Source organism: Patiria miniata, unplaced genomic scaffold (assembly GCF_015706575.1).
Source record: "Patiria miniata isolate m_02_andy unplaced genomic scaffold, ASM1570657v1 HiC_scaffold_12, whole genome shotgun sequence".
Lineage (NCBI taxonomy): Eukaryota > Metazoa > Echinodermata > Asteroidea > Valvatida > Asterinidae > Patiria > Patiria miniata.
The window spans coordinates 4,889,050-4,906,583 of NW_024037050.1; the positions used below are offsets into that span (position 1 = coordinate 4,889,050).

The 17,534-nt window shown below is 40.4% G+C and overlaps 1 protein-coding gene across 1 annotated transcript; it reads left to right on the forward strand.

Moving 5' to 3' along the window:
• Positions 1-2: 2 nt before the first annotated feature.
• On the forward strand, positions 3-12,562 carry LOC119746064. The gene is made up of 7 exons (XM_038222841.1): positions 3-144; positions 3,913-4,077; positions 5,732-5,810; positions 7,059-7,183; positions 9,343-9,508; positions 9,846-10,392; positions 11,244-12,562. Exons 2-7 carry the CDS (start codon positions 3,961-3,963, stop codon positions 11,611-11,613), a joined length of 1,404 nt encoding a protein of 467 aa, XP_038078769.1. The 5' UTR covers positions 3-144; positions 3,913-3,960; the 3' UTR covers positions 11,614-12,562.
• Positions 12,563-17,534: the final 4,972 nt, after the last annotated feature.

The window sequence follows — 17,534 nt, forward strand, 5'->3', positions numbered from 1 at the left end:
GCTACATGCAATAGTCACGTACGTATATCTATGCATCAAGCAGGCAACAGCCGTCGTAATTAAATTGTTGCTACACCACCGGGCACAACAACTGCAGGGAACCTGATCGTTACAGGTCTTGATTTTAATTGATATTTCTGGATTGTAAGTATGTCAGATTTGTCGTTGATGACCGTGTGTATGTTCTGTCTTTGGTGAAACGGTCGAAATCATTTCTGCTTCGTTAACAATAAGATTAGTAAGTGAAAAATACAAATAAAGATAGAAGTGATACTCCGATTTACTCGACATGCGAGTCGATATCTGCCCCGTACGTGTGGGCGCGGGGCAAGCATTATTTCCACATCCATGAGCACGAATATTATAATCAGTAAAATCATGGAAGTAGGATTTGCCACATGTACTGTTTGGTTTGATGTATCTTTATTTCGCATTTAAATGTGTTTTTACTATTGAAGTAGATATTGGTCAGGCCATGATAATGTTTGGGTTTTTTTTAGATTTGTGTCTGAAAAAATGTGCATGTTTGGAAAGGACTCAGGAGGCTGTTTTTTTTTTTATAGTGGATATTTTGCCGAAAGTAATGCCGGCAAGCTAACGTTTACTAAAGGTTTGCCGGCGGCAATCCATATCAACAGACGCTGTAATCTCTAAGATAGGGCTGAATTATAAGATATATTTAATTATCGATAACGGTTGTGACGTGTAGCACGCTTGGTCTAGTGGATAAGCAATGGATCTCATGAGCGGGAAGACCCGGGTTTGATACCGATCCCCGCTGGCGACATTTCTGAGTTTTTTTTTACCCATCCCAAAAAAATAAGAATATTCTTCTTTTATTATTTTAACATGTCTCAAACATTTTATTGCAGAGTATTACATTTTCTTTTTCAGATTTGTGGCTCTGGAGGATTTTTTTTTAAAGGGAAATAAAGGCCGAAATTGTAAAATGGTCTGATTCCCATCTTGTGCATACGAAGTTACAACGATAATGTTGGCATGTCTAAGTACAAAAAAAAACACTAACTGCGCATGTTCAGTTCATATCCAGCAAGCTAACGTTTACTAAAGGTTTGCCGTCTCCAGGCTAAATATCCACTGCCTTTTTTTTTTCATTTTTCATTTGTCATTTATTTTTCATTTTTAATTAAAAAAAAAAAATTCTTCAAATAAGTTTTTGGATGAATTTTATTGTTACATTTCTAGTATAGATCGACGAATCGCCGTTTCAGCATCGTGTCATAATCTGAGGATTAATTTTAACCATAAATATTGATGATTGTGCAACCGTTAATCATACTAGTTGATTTTGTGTGACCTGGTAAATTTGTGTGAAGTAAAAAAAAATCAATATAATGATTATTTTTTTAAATAATGAAATTTTTACTGGGAGCTTCAAGTTCAAGGGCATGCAGGTGGTTAGCCCGACTGCGTCTGGCCGTACAGTACTATCGCAAGCTCTGTAGTACGGCCAGACGCTGAATGCTTCCAAAAAGACTGAATTTTTTTGGCCGCTGATGTAGCGATTTTGCTACATCTTTTGATCGAGTTTATCTTTTCATCCAGGACAACAATTTCCACAGTTAAGGTTCTTAGTCGTAGAGCAACTCATACCTTTTCGAAAAAACGTTCTCTGGTCTCAATATTTTCATCCATCTGGCCAAAAGACGACTTTCAGTCATCATATTCCACAAATATCGTCCCGAAAATGCTCCCCCATGCGATTTCAAAATGGCGGCCGCGCCGTAACTCATGAATATGCATGAAAAGTCTGTGACGTATGACCTCGTGTTTTTGGACGCGCGTGCGGCGGCGCCGTACGTACATGTACGTACATGTACATTACTTGTAGACAACAGCCCAGTACGTGCATGCACACGTACGTCCGCGCGGCGGTGTGCATGCACGTACTGGGCTGTTGTCTACAAGTAATGTACATGTACATGACTGTACATATGTACGTACGGCGCCGCCGCACGCACGTCCAAAAATACGAGGTCATACGTCACAGACTTTTCATGCATATTCATGAGTTACAGCGCGGCCGCCATTTTGAAATCGCATGGGGGAGCATTTTCGGGACGATATTTGTGGAAGATGATGACTGAAAGTCGTCTTTTGGCCAGATGGATGAAAATATTGAGACCAAAGAACGTTTTTTCGAAAAGGTATGAGTTGCTCTACGACTAAGAACCTTAACTGTGGAAATTTTTGTCCTGGATGAAAAGATAATCTCGATCAAAAGATGTAGCAAAATCGCTACATCAGCGGCCAAAAAAATTCAGTCTTTTTGGAAGCATTCAGCGTCTGGCCGTACTACAGAGCTTGCGATAGTACTGTACGGCCAGACGCAGTCGGGCTAGCAGGTGGTGGACGCAAAAGTAAAAATTGCATTCTCAAAACCTTATGAGTGTTATTTGAAAGTGTGATTTACATGTAGACTTACAAACTGTATTCGGCAATTTATCTTCCAAGTGAAAGTAGGCCTACATGTACAGCAAAATGCAAATTTTTTTTTTAAGATGAAATACTAAACAAAATAATAGCAATTTTGTTTAGATGGAACTGATACATTATGAAATTCTACTAAAGTAAGAAACATGTAAATTGAATTTTGTGTCCTAAGATACATGTATGCATTTGTAGAACTGTAGAACAATAAGCTGACCTCTGATTTTAAAAATCATAATATCTTTATGATTAGTGACGCCAGCACAGGGGCATGAAGAAACACATTTTGTGCACACAGTTGATGGATAATAGTTGTAGGAAGTGAGTAAATTGTGTTAATGACTTGGATGCATGGTGAGAGAAAAATACTGAAAATTTCCGGATTTTCAGTCAAAATGGGTGTGTGTGCGGTTTTTTTTTGGGGGGGGGGAATGGGATGGGTAAGGGCCTCTAGGGACGTTGCCTACACAATTTACATGTGTATAGTCAAATACCAGATCACATAAGAAGCAGTAGATATGACATGTTTGAATTGAAGGCATTTCAAGACAACTTTTAACAACATTTTTGTAGCATGAAGCATATGTATTTATGCTAGCTAAAAGAGGCTTATATTATCAGGCGTGTGAAATTTCAGCTTTTAAGCTGATTTCAGCTTTTTTTTGTTTTGGATTTCAGCTTTTTTCAGCTTTTTCCCTCACTTGCTGTGTACAAAAGTATAGGAGATATCCAAAGTTCAGCTTCTTTACACCTTTTTTCAGCTTTTTTTATAAGTGGTCACTCACACCCCTGATTATATTATGTGCTTTTCTTTCCTCTGCTAAGGCCACAAAAAAAGTGTCCGGTTTCTGGTATGCACGCGCATCGCCGTAGCCATGCGCGCCGGCAAAATTTAAAAAAAAAAAAAATTCAATGTAAGATGATGTCTCAAAACCGCCAAACTCACTCTGGTTTGACCGGAATCCTGCTGCTGCACAATTTTAACATGTTTTTAGATGGGTTACGATCAAGTATAAGCTTTATGTGGCCTCTCTGGGCTCCAATACATTTTGCACTAAATTTAGTCGGGCACCATTTGCAGTCTTCAGCCGACATTTGAAGGAAAAGAAATTTAAAAAAAAAGCCGCCTTGCTGCACCACTTTTAGGGCAAGCTCCATACCAGAAACAGTAGACTTTTTGGGGGGGGGGGCTTAATCTTTTTTACACCTACTTTTACTTTTTATGCGAGGTCTGGTTGTCATGCTCACCAGGATGATATCATGACACTTGACAGCTTTTTTCTAGGCAAACAAATCAGTGGGGAGGTGAAGGATCTTATGGCTAATCCTTCCTTGAAAAAAAAATGGAGATTTGGGGATCTCTTCCTCCCCCTTTACTCCAAACCTTTGGACCTTTAGGACGTAGTCCGAGTAAAAAATCAAACAGCGTTACAACAACCACCTTTTATTTTCCTTTTGAAGGGATGAGCGGTTTAATAAGGTGAAGCAGTCCTAGTAACATCAACAGCAATGGGAGAGAGAAGCGGAGGCCATCTGTCCAGCCATAAAGGCAAATACTTTGACCTCAAGGTCAAACTATTTACCGGTGAGACGTTTCCTGTTAGAGATGTCTACAATGAGATGAAGGTATAACTTATCATTCGAATAAGAACAAACACACGGATAATTTTATCTTAAAGGGAATGTACAACATTTGCTTTTGCTGCAAATTTCAGAAATAATTGGATTTGGGGGATTAGTATGTTACAGCAAATATTGTTTAAATGACTTGTTTCACGTTTTGGGCTTGTAGATGCTGGAGAAACTAAGAAAACCAATCTTATTCTTGTAGTCTGTTTCCCTGACCCCACTTAAGATGGAACGGAGCAATTTATTGACTTTGGGGAATTGTAAGGTCAGAGAATCAGTCTAGCAGGCTTGTACCCCCCTCACAGGTGTGTGATCAATTGCAAAGAAAATGCGGAATAACTAATTATGAAAAATTAGGAGCACTTTTTGAAAAAAGCCAGTTTTCTCCAACGCTGGAGAAAATGTCAGCACACCAGGAGCCACGATTTTACAGGATGCTTTAAACTGTCATTCCCTAACAATCCAGTAAGGTATTACATGATAATTTGATCATTTCCTTTTGTGATGTTTGCAAATGTTGTATCTTATCTTTAATTGAAGTTGAGTTTCCTTAAAAAAAATGTTTTGTTTGAATTGCAATTTGTTAGCTTTGTTCAAAGACTTTTGTAGCAAACATGAAACAACAAATCTTCTCACATTTAGTCATGAAATAATTTCCAAATTTTGAACACTACCGAATAAAATCGGAGAAATTGCTTTTTTCAAGAAACATTTTATTGTCTCACTTCCAAGAGACTAGACAAGAAACATCTATTTTGAGCAAGAATTACTTGTAGTTTTCGATTTCAATTGAGGGGCATGAAGAAACACATTTTGTGCAGACTGTTGATGGAAAATTCCCAAACATGTACTTCCAACATGAAGTTGGCCCTGTTACAGAGATCTGCTTTGCAAGCAGACTGGTTCGGAGTGGCTCCTGGTCTGTACATTATTGGCACTGATTGTGAGAATGGAATTATTGTCTCTCAATTTTTTTCAGTCGATGCCTAATTCAAAGGGAATAACTTTTGTATTGCTAGAAAAAAAAGAAATTTAGAAAAGGAATCTATTTTCTGGATGAAAAAAGCATGGGGAATACATCTTTAAAACAAAACAAAACTTACAAATTGAAAATTTGTTAACAAAAAATTTGATTTGTTGAAGAGCAAATACAAATATACCAGTGTACTCTTTGCACTGTAATGATACAAATTTGACCCTAACCTTCCCAAATCCTCCAAAATCCTTTTTGATGGCAAAAGTGTGTTGCTGACTTCGGCGGATGCACCGTGTCAAGGTCTTGGGCGGGACCTTGTGTTGTTTATGCTCGGCATAAATTAATGCCTACAATATACTTGAAATCCTCCGCACTGCTCCAGAATGTCACAGGCTCTGCCTCAACACATTGACAGTGATTGCTGGAGGATTTTGCAGAATTGAGGCAGTGGTCACCCCTCCAAGGACCACATTCAAGAAATACAGGAGGATTAAGCAGGATTGAGGATGTTATTTTTCCATGAGGCCAATTGGAGGATTTTGCAGGATTGAGGTTACATCCTAGCAAACATGTCTAGGGAGTTCGGTTAAGGCAAAAAAATGTGCTTATTACAGATTATACAGAAGGCGCCCAAACCATTTGCTACATTGTGTTTTCTTTTGTCGATATAAACAGGTGAGGGCTCTGAAAGCCAGGATGGAGTTTGTGACAGGCATTCCCAGCCATCTACAGAGACTGACCTACTTAGATGGAGGTGAGGTCTTAGGATTAACATCTCATCTTGATGGACAGATCTGCCCAGCCACACCCACTGTGCACACATTGGCAACAACGCATGCACCTCAGCACTCCAATGACACATTGTATTCATATGGAATTGCGTTATGCATCATATCGTCAGCATTTTCACAAAGGGCTGAAATATCAAGTACCTTAAACGTGATCCGTGGAAACATTTTTAAAACTGTGTTTGTGTTCAAAATTCCATAACTGGAAAAGTACATGAGCGATTTGAAGCTTATTAATTGGGCTTTCATATCCTAGATCTGGAAAGCGCTACATGCAGAACTTCCTAAAAAAATAGGGGGCACACTTTGGGTTTCCTTTTTTTTTTTTTACTCACCCTGTACAATCATGTCACCTAGCCAGAGATGTAGTCACGTCTAGCACAAGTCAATCATGAGCAAAGTCACAAATCAATACGAATTAAATCATTAGTCAGTCACAAGTAAGGTGACTATTATTTGGGGATGAATGAAGACAAAGCAATGCCTTTGTCACAGCTCATTTGAATAGCTTGTGACTTGACTTGGGACTCGAGGACTTGTGATGGACTTGTGAGGACTTACATGTATGAGGACTTGAAAATGGGGCAGTATCATAAGTCCGAAGCCTCATAGGTCCGACGCCGAAAGTCCGAAATTTCGGACTTATGAGGCGTAGGACTTATGAGGCATAACATTTATTTATTCCGCCTCATAGGTCCGACGCCTTATAAGTCCAACGCCTCATAAGTCCGACAACGGAAAAATGAGGCGTATAATTTGTTGGACTTACCAGGCGTCGGAGCTTTGAGGCGTCGGACCTATGAGGCGTCGGACTTATGAGGCGTCGGACTTATGAGCGGACCCCTTGAAAACAACTGTGATAAAGCCTTTCGTTAATAACTTGCTCAGTACTTTTGCTCTAAATGTGCTTCAGTGAAAAAGTGCTTCACATGTATAACAAAAGCTCATCAAGTTAAAATCTTTATGATATTAAAAATAAAATTGAAGGCATACAAGACAAATTTGTTTTTTGAAGGCATGCAAGGAACATCAGAAAATTACATCTAATTGAAACCTAGATTTAATATAAACATTTTACAAAATACAGAGTAAAAGTATGATATGAATTTCAAACTCACTTGCAAAGTGAGTGTGTACAAAACATCAACACCGTTTATCAAATTACCGTAGGAGATCATCATTTATTGAGATTTTTACCTTTTTGTTGGTTTCAGCTGACATGATGGATGATAGTGACATCAAGCATCATGACATTGTTCCTGGGGCAACTATTAACCTGGATGTGTGGTATACATGGAAGACGCTCATACAAGCAGCTGCAGATGGCGACACTAGCAGAGTCAGTAGCAACACTTTTCTTTATATCATTCACCTCATAAAATATAGTGGAGTGTCATGGCCTAGCGGTTAAGAGCACCGGACTCATGCTCTGGTGTTTCAGAGGCAACAGTGGCGTGGGTTCGAGCCCGGGCCCGGACACTTGTGCCCTTAAGCAAGGCACTTAACCATTATTGCTTCGTCCTTCGGATGGGACGTTAAGCCGGAGGTCCAGTGTGTTGTATAAGGCCTAAGGCACGTAAAAGAACCCAGTAACACTTATCGCTCAGAGAAGGGGTTTGCCCCGGTGTTTCTGGCCTGCTAGTGATACTCCCTTGTGGAAGTCCTTAGGAGAAGAACCAACCAAGTACCAAGTATATACTTTAGGTTGCTGGTATTCAAATAATCAACATATTAACAAAATTGTTCACTGCCCTGATGGGGAGGTGGTGCTTTTGAACACCGAGGGAGGCATGATGTTTTAAGTGTGTCCTGAAGTGTGTTGACAGACACCGTGTCTCACATCACAGAATCGGTCACTTTTCTAAACCTTCAAATAACCCACAAAGGGAAATTGACTGGGCACATAATAATTGTTTTTTTCAAAGTTGAACAAAGAAATTGACGTGAGCAGGGTTTTAAACCTGCGACCTCCGGATTGCCGTTCCAGTGCTCAACCAACAGAGCTATCCAGCCCTAAGTTGGTGGTTTCTCAATTCGTCAATGTCTTTGTTCAAGGGGCGCTAGTCAGAAGCCAAGAACCTGTTACCATGTAGCCAGGGATCACGCCCGAGGGAACAATGCTAGCAACGTGCATTAACAATGTTGCAAACCCGGGAAATAGCAAACGGGGATCACTCAAAGAGAATGCAGCTTCTGAATAGCATCCCTTGAACAAAGACATTGACAAATTGGGGAACTTTTTGAATAAATGCAAAGGATTCTATGAGGGTTCATGCATCAACAGAGAGCAGGGGCTTTTCGACCACTTTCGATAGCTTTCGCAGGGACACACCGCATGCGCGTACCGGTTCGCATGCGCGTACCGGTTCGCATGCGCGTACCGGTTCGCATGCGCGTACCGGTTCGCATGCGCGTACCGGTTCGCATGCGCGTACCGGTTCGCATGGACATAGCGTATAGTTCACACAAATCATTTTGTTTCGATGTGGGTCAAGCCATGGTGTCTTCACATGAGTGTCAGGTGTCATCGGCAATGCGTTCCAATATCTCTCAGTGGTCTCCCCCAATTAACTCTGCCTTTCTTGCCGTTGTGTGGATACTTGTGCATACTTGAGAGACCATAAGCCTTGAAATCAAGTGTCAGTCACAAGTCAAATCACAACTTATTCACAAATTGTCACTGTTTTCACGAAGAGCCACATATGTCACAATTTTTTAGATTTTGATTTTTTCAATATTTCGCATTAAAACAATGTACTTAACCATTTTGACATGTTTCTGTAAGCAAAACATCATTAATTTCTAATTTACATTAATGTTGTAAGGGGCAGAAATCTCGATAAATGCATTTTCCGTTTTCGCGAAGAGCCACATACATTTTGGCCCTTTGAACGCATACAAAACTCATTGCACGGAAAAACGTAAAAGTAGGTCAAATGAGATTTGAGTTTTCACGAAGAGCCACGTATCTTTGTTACATTTTCAGCTGCGCACGCGTACTCACGCGCGCCTACAGAAATACACGTTGAACAGAAAGGGCCAATATCTCGCAAACCTGAATTTGCGTTTTCACGAAGAGCCACATATCTTTACTAATTAATTTTTACTAATTAACTGCTGTATTAAGTCTTACTTAATTTACTGTATTACCGGGTTCATGTAAAACTTCAGCTCTCGTAGAATCGTGTGATGGTTTCCTTGCTGCACAAAGTTGTTGCAAAGTAGTATTTTTTGAAGTTTTAAAATATGAGAAACTTCTTTTGCGAATATCTCGAAAACACTTTTCTTCAAAATCAACATAATATATATAGTACGTGGCTGTTCGTGAAAACGGTGACGAAATAACAGGGAATTTATGGAACAATGATAAAGCAAGACTTTGTGTAGTGAATTTGACTTGTGATTGACATGTTGTACAACCGCAGTGCCATAATACTCCTGTAATCACTGGTTTTCATTTAGTAACATACAGTTTGTTTGTGTTTTATCCTGTAACAGCTCCTGAAGCTCGGTGTAAGCAAAGACAGCAACTACACCACTCCCAGCTCCCAAGAGATGAATGAACGGTCCAAGGCAGTATGGCTTGCAGAGAGGGCGTTTGTTGCCCTCAGTATCGCTGCACACAGAGGCCATGTGGCTCTTGTACAAAAACTCATTGATGGAGGTAAACATACGTGTACAAAAAAAATGTGTTTTTTCTAGCCAAAGCCATGCGATTCGGATAAGGCCTGACTGTCATTTGGGAATAAGACTTGCTTTAAGTCCCTCGTTTACTGACTGTCACTTGTGAATTGGACCAGAAAACTATTTAGCACAACTATCAGGATTTTCTGTGAAAATTATATCTCCAAAATATAGAACTTTTAATGTTTGTGCTGAAGTTTGCTCATTAATGGCTGTACTAAATCAAAGAAACACACAAACATTGAGAAACCTTAGTCTGTACAAGCAGGCATCAAAGCACTCATCCATTTATTACAAATGTTCTGTTGAAATTCCAGGGGCCAGTGTGTATGACAAAACTCCCAAGGGCCGGACAGCCCTCCACATCACAGCAGCACAGGGCAAGAACAACGCCGTGGAGGTGCTGCTGAATAATGGCGCCACCATCGAAGACCCGGACAACGATGGCAAGAACCCGCTTGTCCTGGCCGGCCTGTGGGGCCACAAGTCCTGCGAGCGGCAAATCTTCCTCTTCCAGTGGCAGCAGAGAGCCGCCAAGCAGAGACCCATCAACAACGACGGCCAGCTGCTGGCCCATCAGATGTACGACTCCAAGCTAAAGACCTGGCTGACGGGAGAGCAGGCTCAGGTCTACTACGCCCAGATCCTACCCCCAGGGGAGTACTCCGGGACCGGGATAGATGCCCCGAGGAGAACCAAGAGACCCAGCTCAGCCCCGCCCTCAGAACGCACAGAGGCATCCCAGAGAGACAAGAAAACATTGGAAGGAAACAAAGCAACTCAGGTATCCATTGGGACTGAGTCGCTACGAGCTTTGAGATCGCCAGAAGCTAGGAAGCCGTCGGCCAAAGGAAGATACTCTAGGTAATTTACTGTACACTCTTATTTAATGGAGCAAGCAAATCGTAAGTGAGAGTTTGTTTGAGCTTGAACAGTAGTTACCACAGTGCTATGCCCCGAACTGCGGGTGTCATTTGAGAATGCTTGTTCACAGGCTGAAATTAATGACAGAAATTATTTATGATGGCAGCAGTGCCTTGTCAAACTTGAGGGTCTATTTGACACAGCTTAGACCCAGATGTTTTACTTGCGTGTATATCATTATTCTTAAATACCTGAGACAGTTTACCCATTCCTATTGGTCGAGAGCCTGTCACATGAGTGGGTTTAAACTGCTGTTGGAACCACGGCCAGCTATGGCTAAAACCGATCAGGAGACGTTGCACTCCACTCCACATGCGCACTGTACGTGCCGTGCTCACCTACTCCAATTGGGTGCTTGAGAACCACTAATATGATCTATGTATTGGAGATGTTGAGCAAACCATGCGCGTAACGTGCACCATAGAAGGCTTGAACATGGAGTAAAATAATGCTGAACTTTGTCAGAATTTTTGATCGAAAAGGTATTTATGAATTGGAATAATAGTGTGGTGGAGCAACTTTGAACCTGTGGTTTAAAACCGGTAAGGGCCTGGTCGGGCCATTATTGGCAACCAGGCCCCTGTCTGGTTTTAAAACAGACGTTTTAAACTGCTCTTCCACACTACAATTATTCCCTTATCAGATATTCATAGATTATGAATATGAATGGGTAGACTAATCACTTGAAATGGCTGAGTCATGATTTGATATTGAGTGAAGTTGAACTTTTTTTATGTCATTTTAAATGGAAACTCAGAGTGATGTGATTTATGACACATTCTATTCAACAGCCCTCTCCAAGAAGCCAAATCCAAGGCCTCAGGGGACAAGAAGTCCTACGACGATTGGCTTGCCCAGAAGAAGGCCAAAGAGCGCCATCAGGCAGAGAACAAGCGCAAAGTCATCCAACAACAGAAGATCAAAGTGGAGGACGAACAACGGGCCGTCCAGGAGAAAGAAAAGTCCTACGAGACATGGCTCAAGGAGCAGAAAGCCGAGCAGAAGGCCGCTGCCAAGGGCCGGGCAAAAACGGTGGCAGCTGCGGGATCACAGAGCAAGTCTCCCGAGAGGGGCCTGGCCACTCCGGATGAGAAGGCGTTTGACTTGATGAAGATCAGGAAAGAGATGGATATCTTACACCCTGTGGAGGTGCAGCACTGAAGTGAAAGTCAAGTTTCAGAGCAGGAGGCTCTGCCATGGTAGAGAAACCAGTTGTGCAGTATTGCAAAGTATGTCTCCCAGTAAAGGTCAAAGCTGGTCACACTGGACGGGGGGGTTTATGAAGAGAAGGAGGAGATGGTCTGGGAAAGAGATTTGATAAACAGTACTAACAAGCAAAACTTGTACCCTTGCCCCATCCAGGATACTTCAGTATTTGCAGTGAGAAAACGTCCCATACTTTAACCTTATGGACGTTGCAACAAGGGTGAGCCTCGATCCATGCACTCAAAGAAATGCCAATAAGCAAATGAGCGGTTCTCTTTTTTAGTGCACACTCCATTTGGAGGCTTTGCTAATCAACTTTTGTACAATGTGTTTTCCATTGCATTCCATGTGTCTGACCGACTAGCCAAAAATTTCACTCAGGGAAAAAGGGTTAGTGTAGCACCATGTGTAGCTCCATGGTAGCAGCATGGGAAGTCTTTGTTGCATGATGTTTCCAATAAGTGTTTAAACTTTCAGAAAATCCAATGTGAACTGAATACATGTAAAATGTGGTTGTTTGTAATAGGTCTCGTTCACATGACGTCATTTCCTACAGACCTGCCACGTGCGTCGGCATTTTGAGCGTCAACTTGCATAACGCGCATCGGCTGCATTGTATTTCGAGCAACAAGCGCGCGTGTTTGGAACATTTACAACACTGCGCAGTGCGTGCTTGATTGCGTAAAATACGCAGTTGCAGTTCTCCTACAGAGATGGCCGTCATTGAACAAGCCCTATACATGTAGGCACTGAATGTTTTTCTGTGTTAGCTTAGGCACAATGGCACTTTTTCTGTAAACATGTTGTAAAGGCTCTTGATTAAAAACGCTTGGGTTTAACCCAGTTTATGGTTTAGTCAAAAGATACCAAAGCAGCATTAAACTGAAAGAAATCTGTTTCACGACCATAAAATTCTTACTGATATTTACTGATGTCCATGATGGACACCCAGTTTCTTAATCACACAGATTGAATGCTGTTCTGTGATTTGGATTCTGGGGTTCTATCCACATAATGTGTGTGATTTAATTGTGACTTCTTGAAACACAATGATGTAATTTTGTCATCCAGGATTTTTAATGGTGTCTGTGTGTGATTTTTAGATGTAACACCATTGGCACAGTATGAAATTGTATATATATTGTGAATTTGTGTATAGAAATATCTGTATTTATTTTGGGAGTGTTTCAAGTTAATGAAGGGCTGGCATTTCAATCCACAAACAGAATCTCTGTCAAAGTAGGACTGTCCTGAATATACAAAATATTTGAATATTCGATCATTATTTGAATATTTGATCATTAACTGAATATTCGATCATTAACTGAATATTCGATCATTAACTGAATATTCGATCATTAACTGAATATTCGATCATTAACTGAATATTTGATCATTAACTGAATATTCGATAATTAACTGAATATTCGATAATTAACTGAATATTCGATAATTAACTGAATATTCGATTATTAACTGAATATTCAATCATTAACTGAATATTCAATCATTAACTGAATATTCAAATGGCTGTTTGCCGGTTTGAATATTCCAAAACGAAAAAAACTACGCAGGTACACACATAACTGTGATGTTGCTTTAATCATAAACTTGTGGTGCTTCATTGTCACATGCCACTGTTTTGTCGACGGTAACATTTTTTCTTGACGGCAGATCACTGATCCCACAGTTATGAAATACTTACTGCAAAAGACTCCATATCCATCGTCGCACTCAAATTTTAACCAGCATGCTACTTTTTGCAGCTGGAGCATGTAAAACTTGATTGGAGGGTTTGAATATTCCAATATTTGAATATTCGATAAAACACAGGTTTGAGTAATCGGATACTGAATTATTCGAAAATGGACAGCCCTAGTTCAAACCAGAATCTTGGTGGAGGACTGTGTGCAGAAACAGCAGAAGGTTTTCTGTGACCACTCATTAGAGCTTGTGATTTGAAGGCAAGGATCATTTGCTGTTCATGCATTTTATTTGTTTCCAATAACAACACCAATCAAAATCCAAAGAAGAATGTTCAAAGCTGACCTGTTGAAATTTAAGCTTTAGAGGAAATTACACTTTTTGATAAAACATTGTAAAACCATGCACAACCCTTTGATCACGGAACACGGTTTAAAATGAGTCAATTGACTGATCCTTGGAAATCACCCCCATTTTTAAAATTTCTTCTAAGGGCCGGTCTCAATTCATAATCCGGGACGAGTTCCGGTCAAGTTGCGGGCAGAATCATTCACTTTGTCCAGAAGGAGCTCTGCATTTGTCCCGGACATGTTACGGGGAAATTTTCATTAGCAACTGCTTGACTCACCAATACTGATAACTTCATTGCGGGAAGATTGCGGGGAAGTTGTTCAGAATCCTGCAACTTATACCCGATACAATGTCTGGAACTCGTCCCGGACTTTACGAATTGAGACAGGCCCCAAATGACAGCAAGCCAGACGCAATAATTTCACAGGGTGTTTAGTACCAGTGCGATCTTTAAAGAGGTTGTGGAATGCTCGAAAACATTTCCGTCATTTTTTGGGTATATGTAGCCTAAGGTGTGATGAAATAAAAACGACTATTGTGTCTGTCATGAAATGAGTACAAAAGGTACTTTGGAGAGCTGTTTTTCAAGTCCTGTCATGCCTGTTTCGACCCGAACGTGCAATTTGTGTAAAAGTCGTCGTTGCGGGCAGCAAACAAAACACAGTAAATCGTGACGTAATAAACAGGACTCCCAATGCAGAGTAGCATACACGAGTCCTGTTTATTACGTCACGATTTACTGTGTTTTGTTTGCTGCCCGCAACGACGACTTTTACACAAATTGCGCGTTCGGGTCGAAACAGGACCTGAAAAATAGCTCTCAAAAGTACCTTTTGTACTCATTTCATGACAGACACAATAGTCGTTTTCATTTCAGCACACCTTAGGCTACATATACCCCAAAAATGACGGAAATGTCTTCGAGCATTCCACAACCTCTTTAATCCAAGTAAGCTGTTTGATTATAATTTGGTAGGCTACTTTTGGGATAAATGCAAATGATCCTATGTCTTTAAAAACCATGGTGCATGCTCCTTAAGCAACCACGAAATTTCTCCTCAGTGTGCATGAACCCGAAACGTCTTCGTAGAGAAGCATACTCTAGTGCATAATACAGCACCAATGACACTCGAGTGTCTCTCGTCTCTCTCTCTGTTTCACTGTTGAGGCCTTGAGGGGGTACTTGTGCTTGGACCAAGTCCATAGAATACCGAAGTGAATACATCACGCGCATAAAATGTGTATAAAAGACATCAGCGTGTGATTCAGGCCGTGAACCAACACGGACGTGTACTCCATTCGTTTGCACTCACACGTCCTTGTTCAAAATAGCATCACACTTCGGTACTCTATTTGCACAAGCCAAGTGTGGTTCTGTTCAAGAGAGGTTTTGCTTGAAAATGCCGGTCCTCCTAAAACTTTTAACATTTATTTATTCAGGTCACTCCAGTTCCAATTGCTAAGCGGTTTGAAGCTGTCTATTTTTTCTGTGGTTTACATTGTATTTTTGGAGGATAGAAATATTGCCTATCATCGACAAACTTCCCTTTCATGATTTTTAACAAATAATGAGTTTGGGTTTTTACATGCGATACTGTTTAGATTTTTACAAGTTTGTAATGATCATTTGATGTACATGTACACATGTACATGTATTTTCCTCTGTGTAAAGGTAAGGTTATATAGTAATAGGAATATGGAAACTTGAGCACCTATGATAAAGAATATGGCTTTCCCAATGGACTTTGAATCAGAGACATTTTACACAAATACTTGGGACAACTTTTAGCAAATGGTTTCAATCGAATGCTCACATTTCTACCAATAAGTGTTTCAGGTTTAAATTTTGACACCACCGTCAGGCCTGTTAGCAAGATTGTGTGAGTTTGTTTCTGCATTCAGTAGGGGGATGTTGAACAATAGAGGACGACAGGGTCCCCAATTCTGGAAGGTCCCCAATTTGGCGATCGTCTACAAAACATATGGGAGGTCTTCCTAAAATGTTCAGTACAAACAAAAAAGGGACAATAGTGGGTAGGCATTACATTCACTGTGTGGACTTCCGAACAGAAGAGGTCCACATAAACCATGGTACAGGAGACGTTGTGTGGACTTGGGCAAGTCCACACAGTGTTCCCCATTTCTGGAAAACAGGTTAAGAGGCATTTTTGGGTTAGGTTTGTGTGTAGCAGAATGAAGAGAAACACTAAAGGGATTCATAGAAAAAAAATTGGGTTGAAAGAGTTTTCACAGTTAGAGAAAAATGATTTTTTTTTTCACTGGTTTTTCTTAACTACATGAAAGCAATGGAATGTCCACACTAGGTATGTAACGTAAACATGCGTGGGTCCCCGATGGCAGGCAAATACACACTTGTGTGCATTTTGTTTATGGTGTAAATTGAGGACACACACCTGCAACATCATCGATGAATTGAGGACAGAAACCAAATTGAGGACTCCCTGGGTTAGAAAATGTGTACAAAACCAATGAGAGCTTTTGTGAAAAAGTCAAGTATAAACAAAGCTCTATGCACACAAACAGTTTTTGCAGATTATTGTGTCATGAGAAAAAGATCAGCTAGTCATTGTGTTTGTTAAAGTGGTTCTCATTGTAGACAATGTCCAATGGTATGCACAAATAATTCAGTTAAATGCACGCAATAAAAAGAAATAACACCGTCAATGAGAAGTCTTTGTTTCTTCTTCCCCACGTTACCCCTTCTATTTTTATTCCATATGCATAGACAAGAACAGACAACAGGTATCAATGTTAGGACGTTAGTATGTAAATCTGGCAAAGTTTGTACATTCCACTCCAGAAAGCTCCCTTTCCAGAAACACTGGAACTTGTGGCCCGATATTTGAGTTTCATAAAATTATGTGTCTGAAAATAAACTATAATGGAATTACTCAATAATACTTCATATCAATTGTACATACACTGGCTTATTAAAATGTGCAAAACTTTAGGCCCTACCCAATATTTTTTTTTTCTTTTATAATTTTACGAACTTTCTGAAAATGAAACTTGCTACACATTTTTAACCAGTAAACATGTAAAATGTTACAGCAAAAGTGAGATTACTTTTAATAAGAGCTTTTCTTAGTCTTACCCAGAGACAGCATTCAGAACAGTATTTTATGAAAAAGATATAATACAGTGGAACATCGCTATACCGAATATTCGGCTATACCGAACATCGTCCTTGGCTCCCGCTTTTTGTGTACAAAACCAACTGAATATTGGTGTTGAAAACCGTCAACAGAAGAGCGAAAGTGGCTATTATTTCCCCAAGGTATATAATTAGAAGGGGAAAGCCACCCATCGATGTAGGTACATGTAGTAAGCTCAAAACTGTGTAATTACATTATTCAATAGTCGGCACGTGTTCGAAGTCGTCTTTCAGTAACTACCAGGGCGTGCAGGGTGAAGTTATGAAGGGCGCCATTTATTAAAAAGTGAGTACCGGAGCACCGGTAGCTTAACATCACTATACCGAACGATCACTATTACGAACATTTTCTGTGGATCCTGCGATGTTCGTTATAGCGGCGTTCCACTGTAGTAACCAAAATACACAAATGCTGCATGTCATCTGCAACAATCTTCAATACGTACATGTTACTAAGCACTTTATAGAGTGTTTACTCTGAAGAAAAGCAGCCGCAGTACTCTGGTTAATACCAGTCCCTCCATTAGTTGTACAATATCTGGAGACATAGCCGTGTCTGAATTATATGGCTATGGCTTACAATTATGCACAAGTCTATGCGAAGTGGCTGCAGCCGCTTCCCATAGACTTGTGTGTAATTTCAAGC

Excerpts from the sequence above, each read along its gene's own strand:
- LOC119746064 (XM_038222841.1), top strand. The coding sequence starts at position 3,961 with ATGGGAGAGAGAAGCGGAGGCCATCTGTCCAGCCATAAAGGCAAATAC. Across the intron at positions 5,811-7,058 it reads ACTGACCTACTTAGATGGAG|CTGACATGATGGATGATAGT; the intron begins GTGAGGTCTTAG and ends TGTTGGTTTCAG. Across the intron at positions 7,184-9,342 it reads CAGATGGCGACACTAGCAGA|CTCCTGAAGCTCGGTGTAAG; the intron begins GTCAGTAGCAAC and ends ATCCTGTAACAG.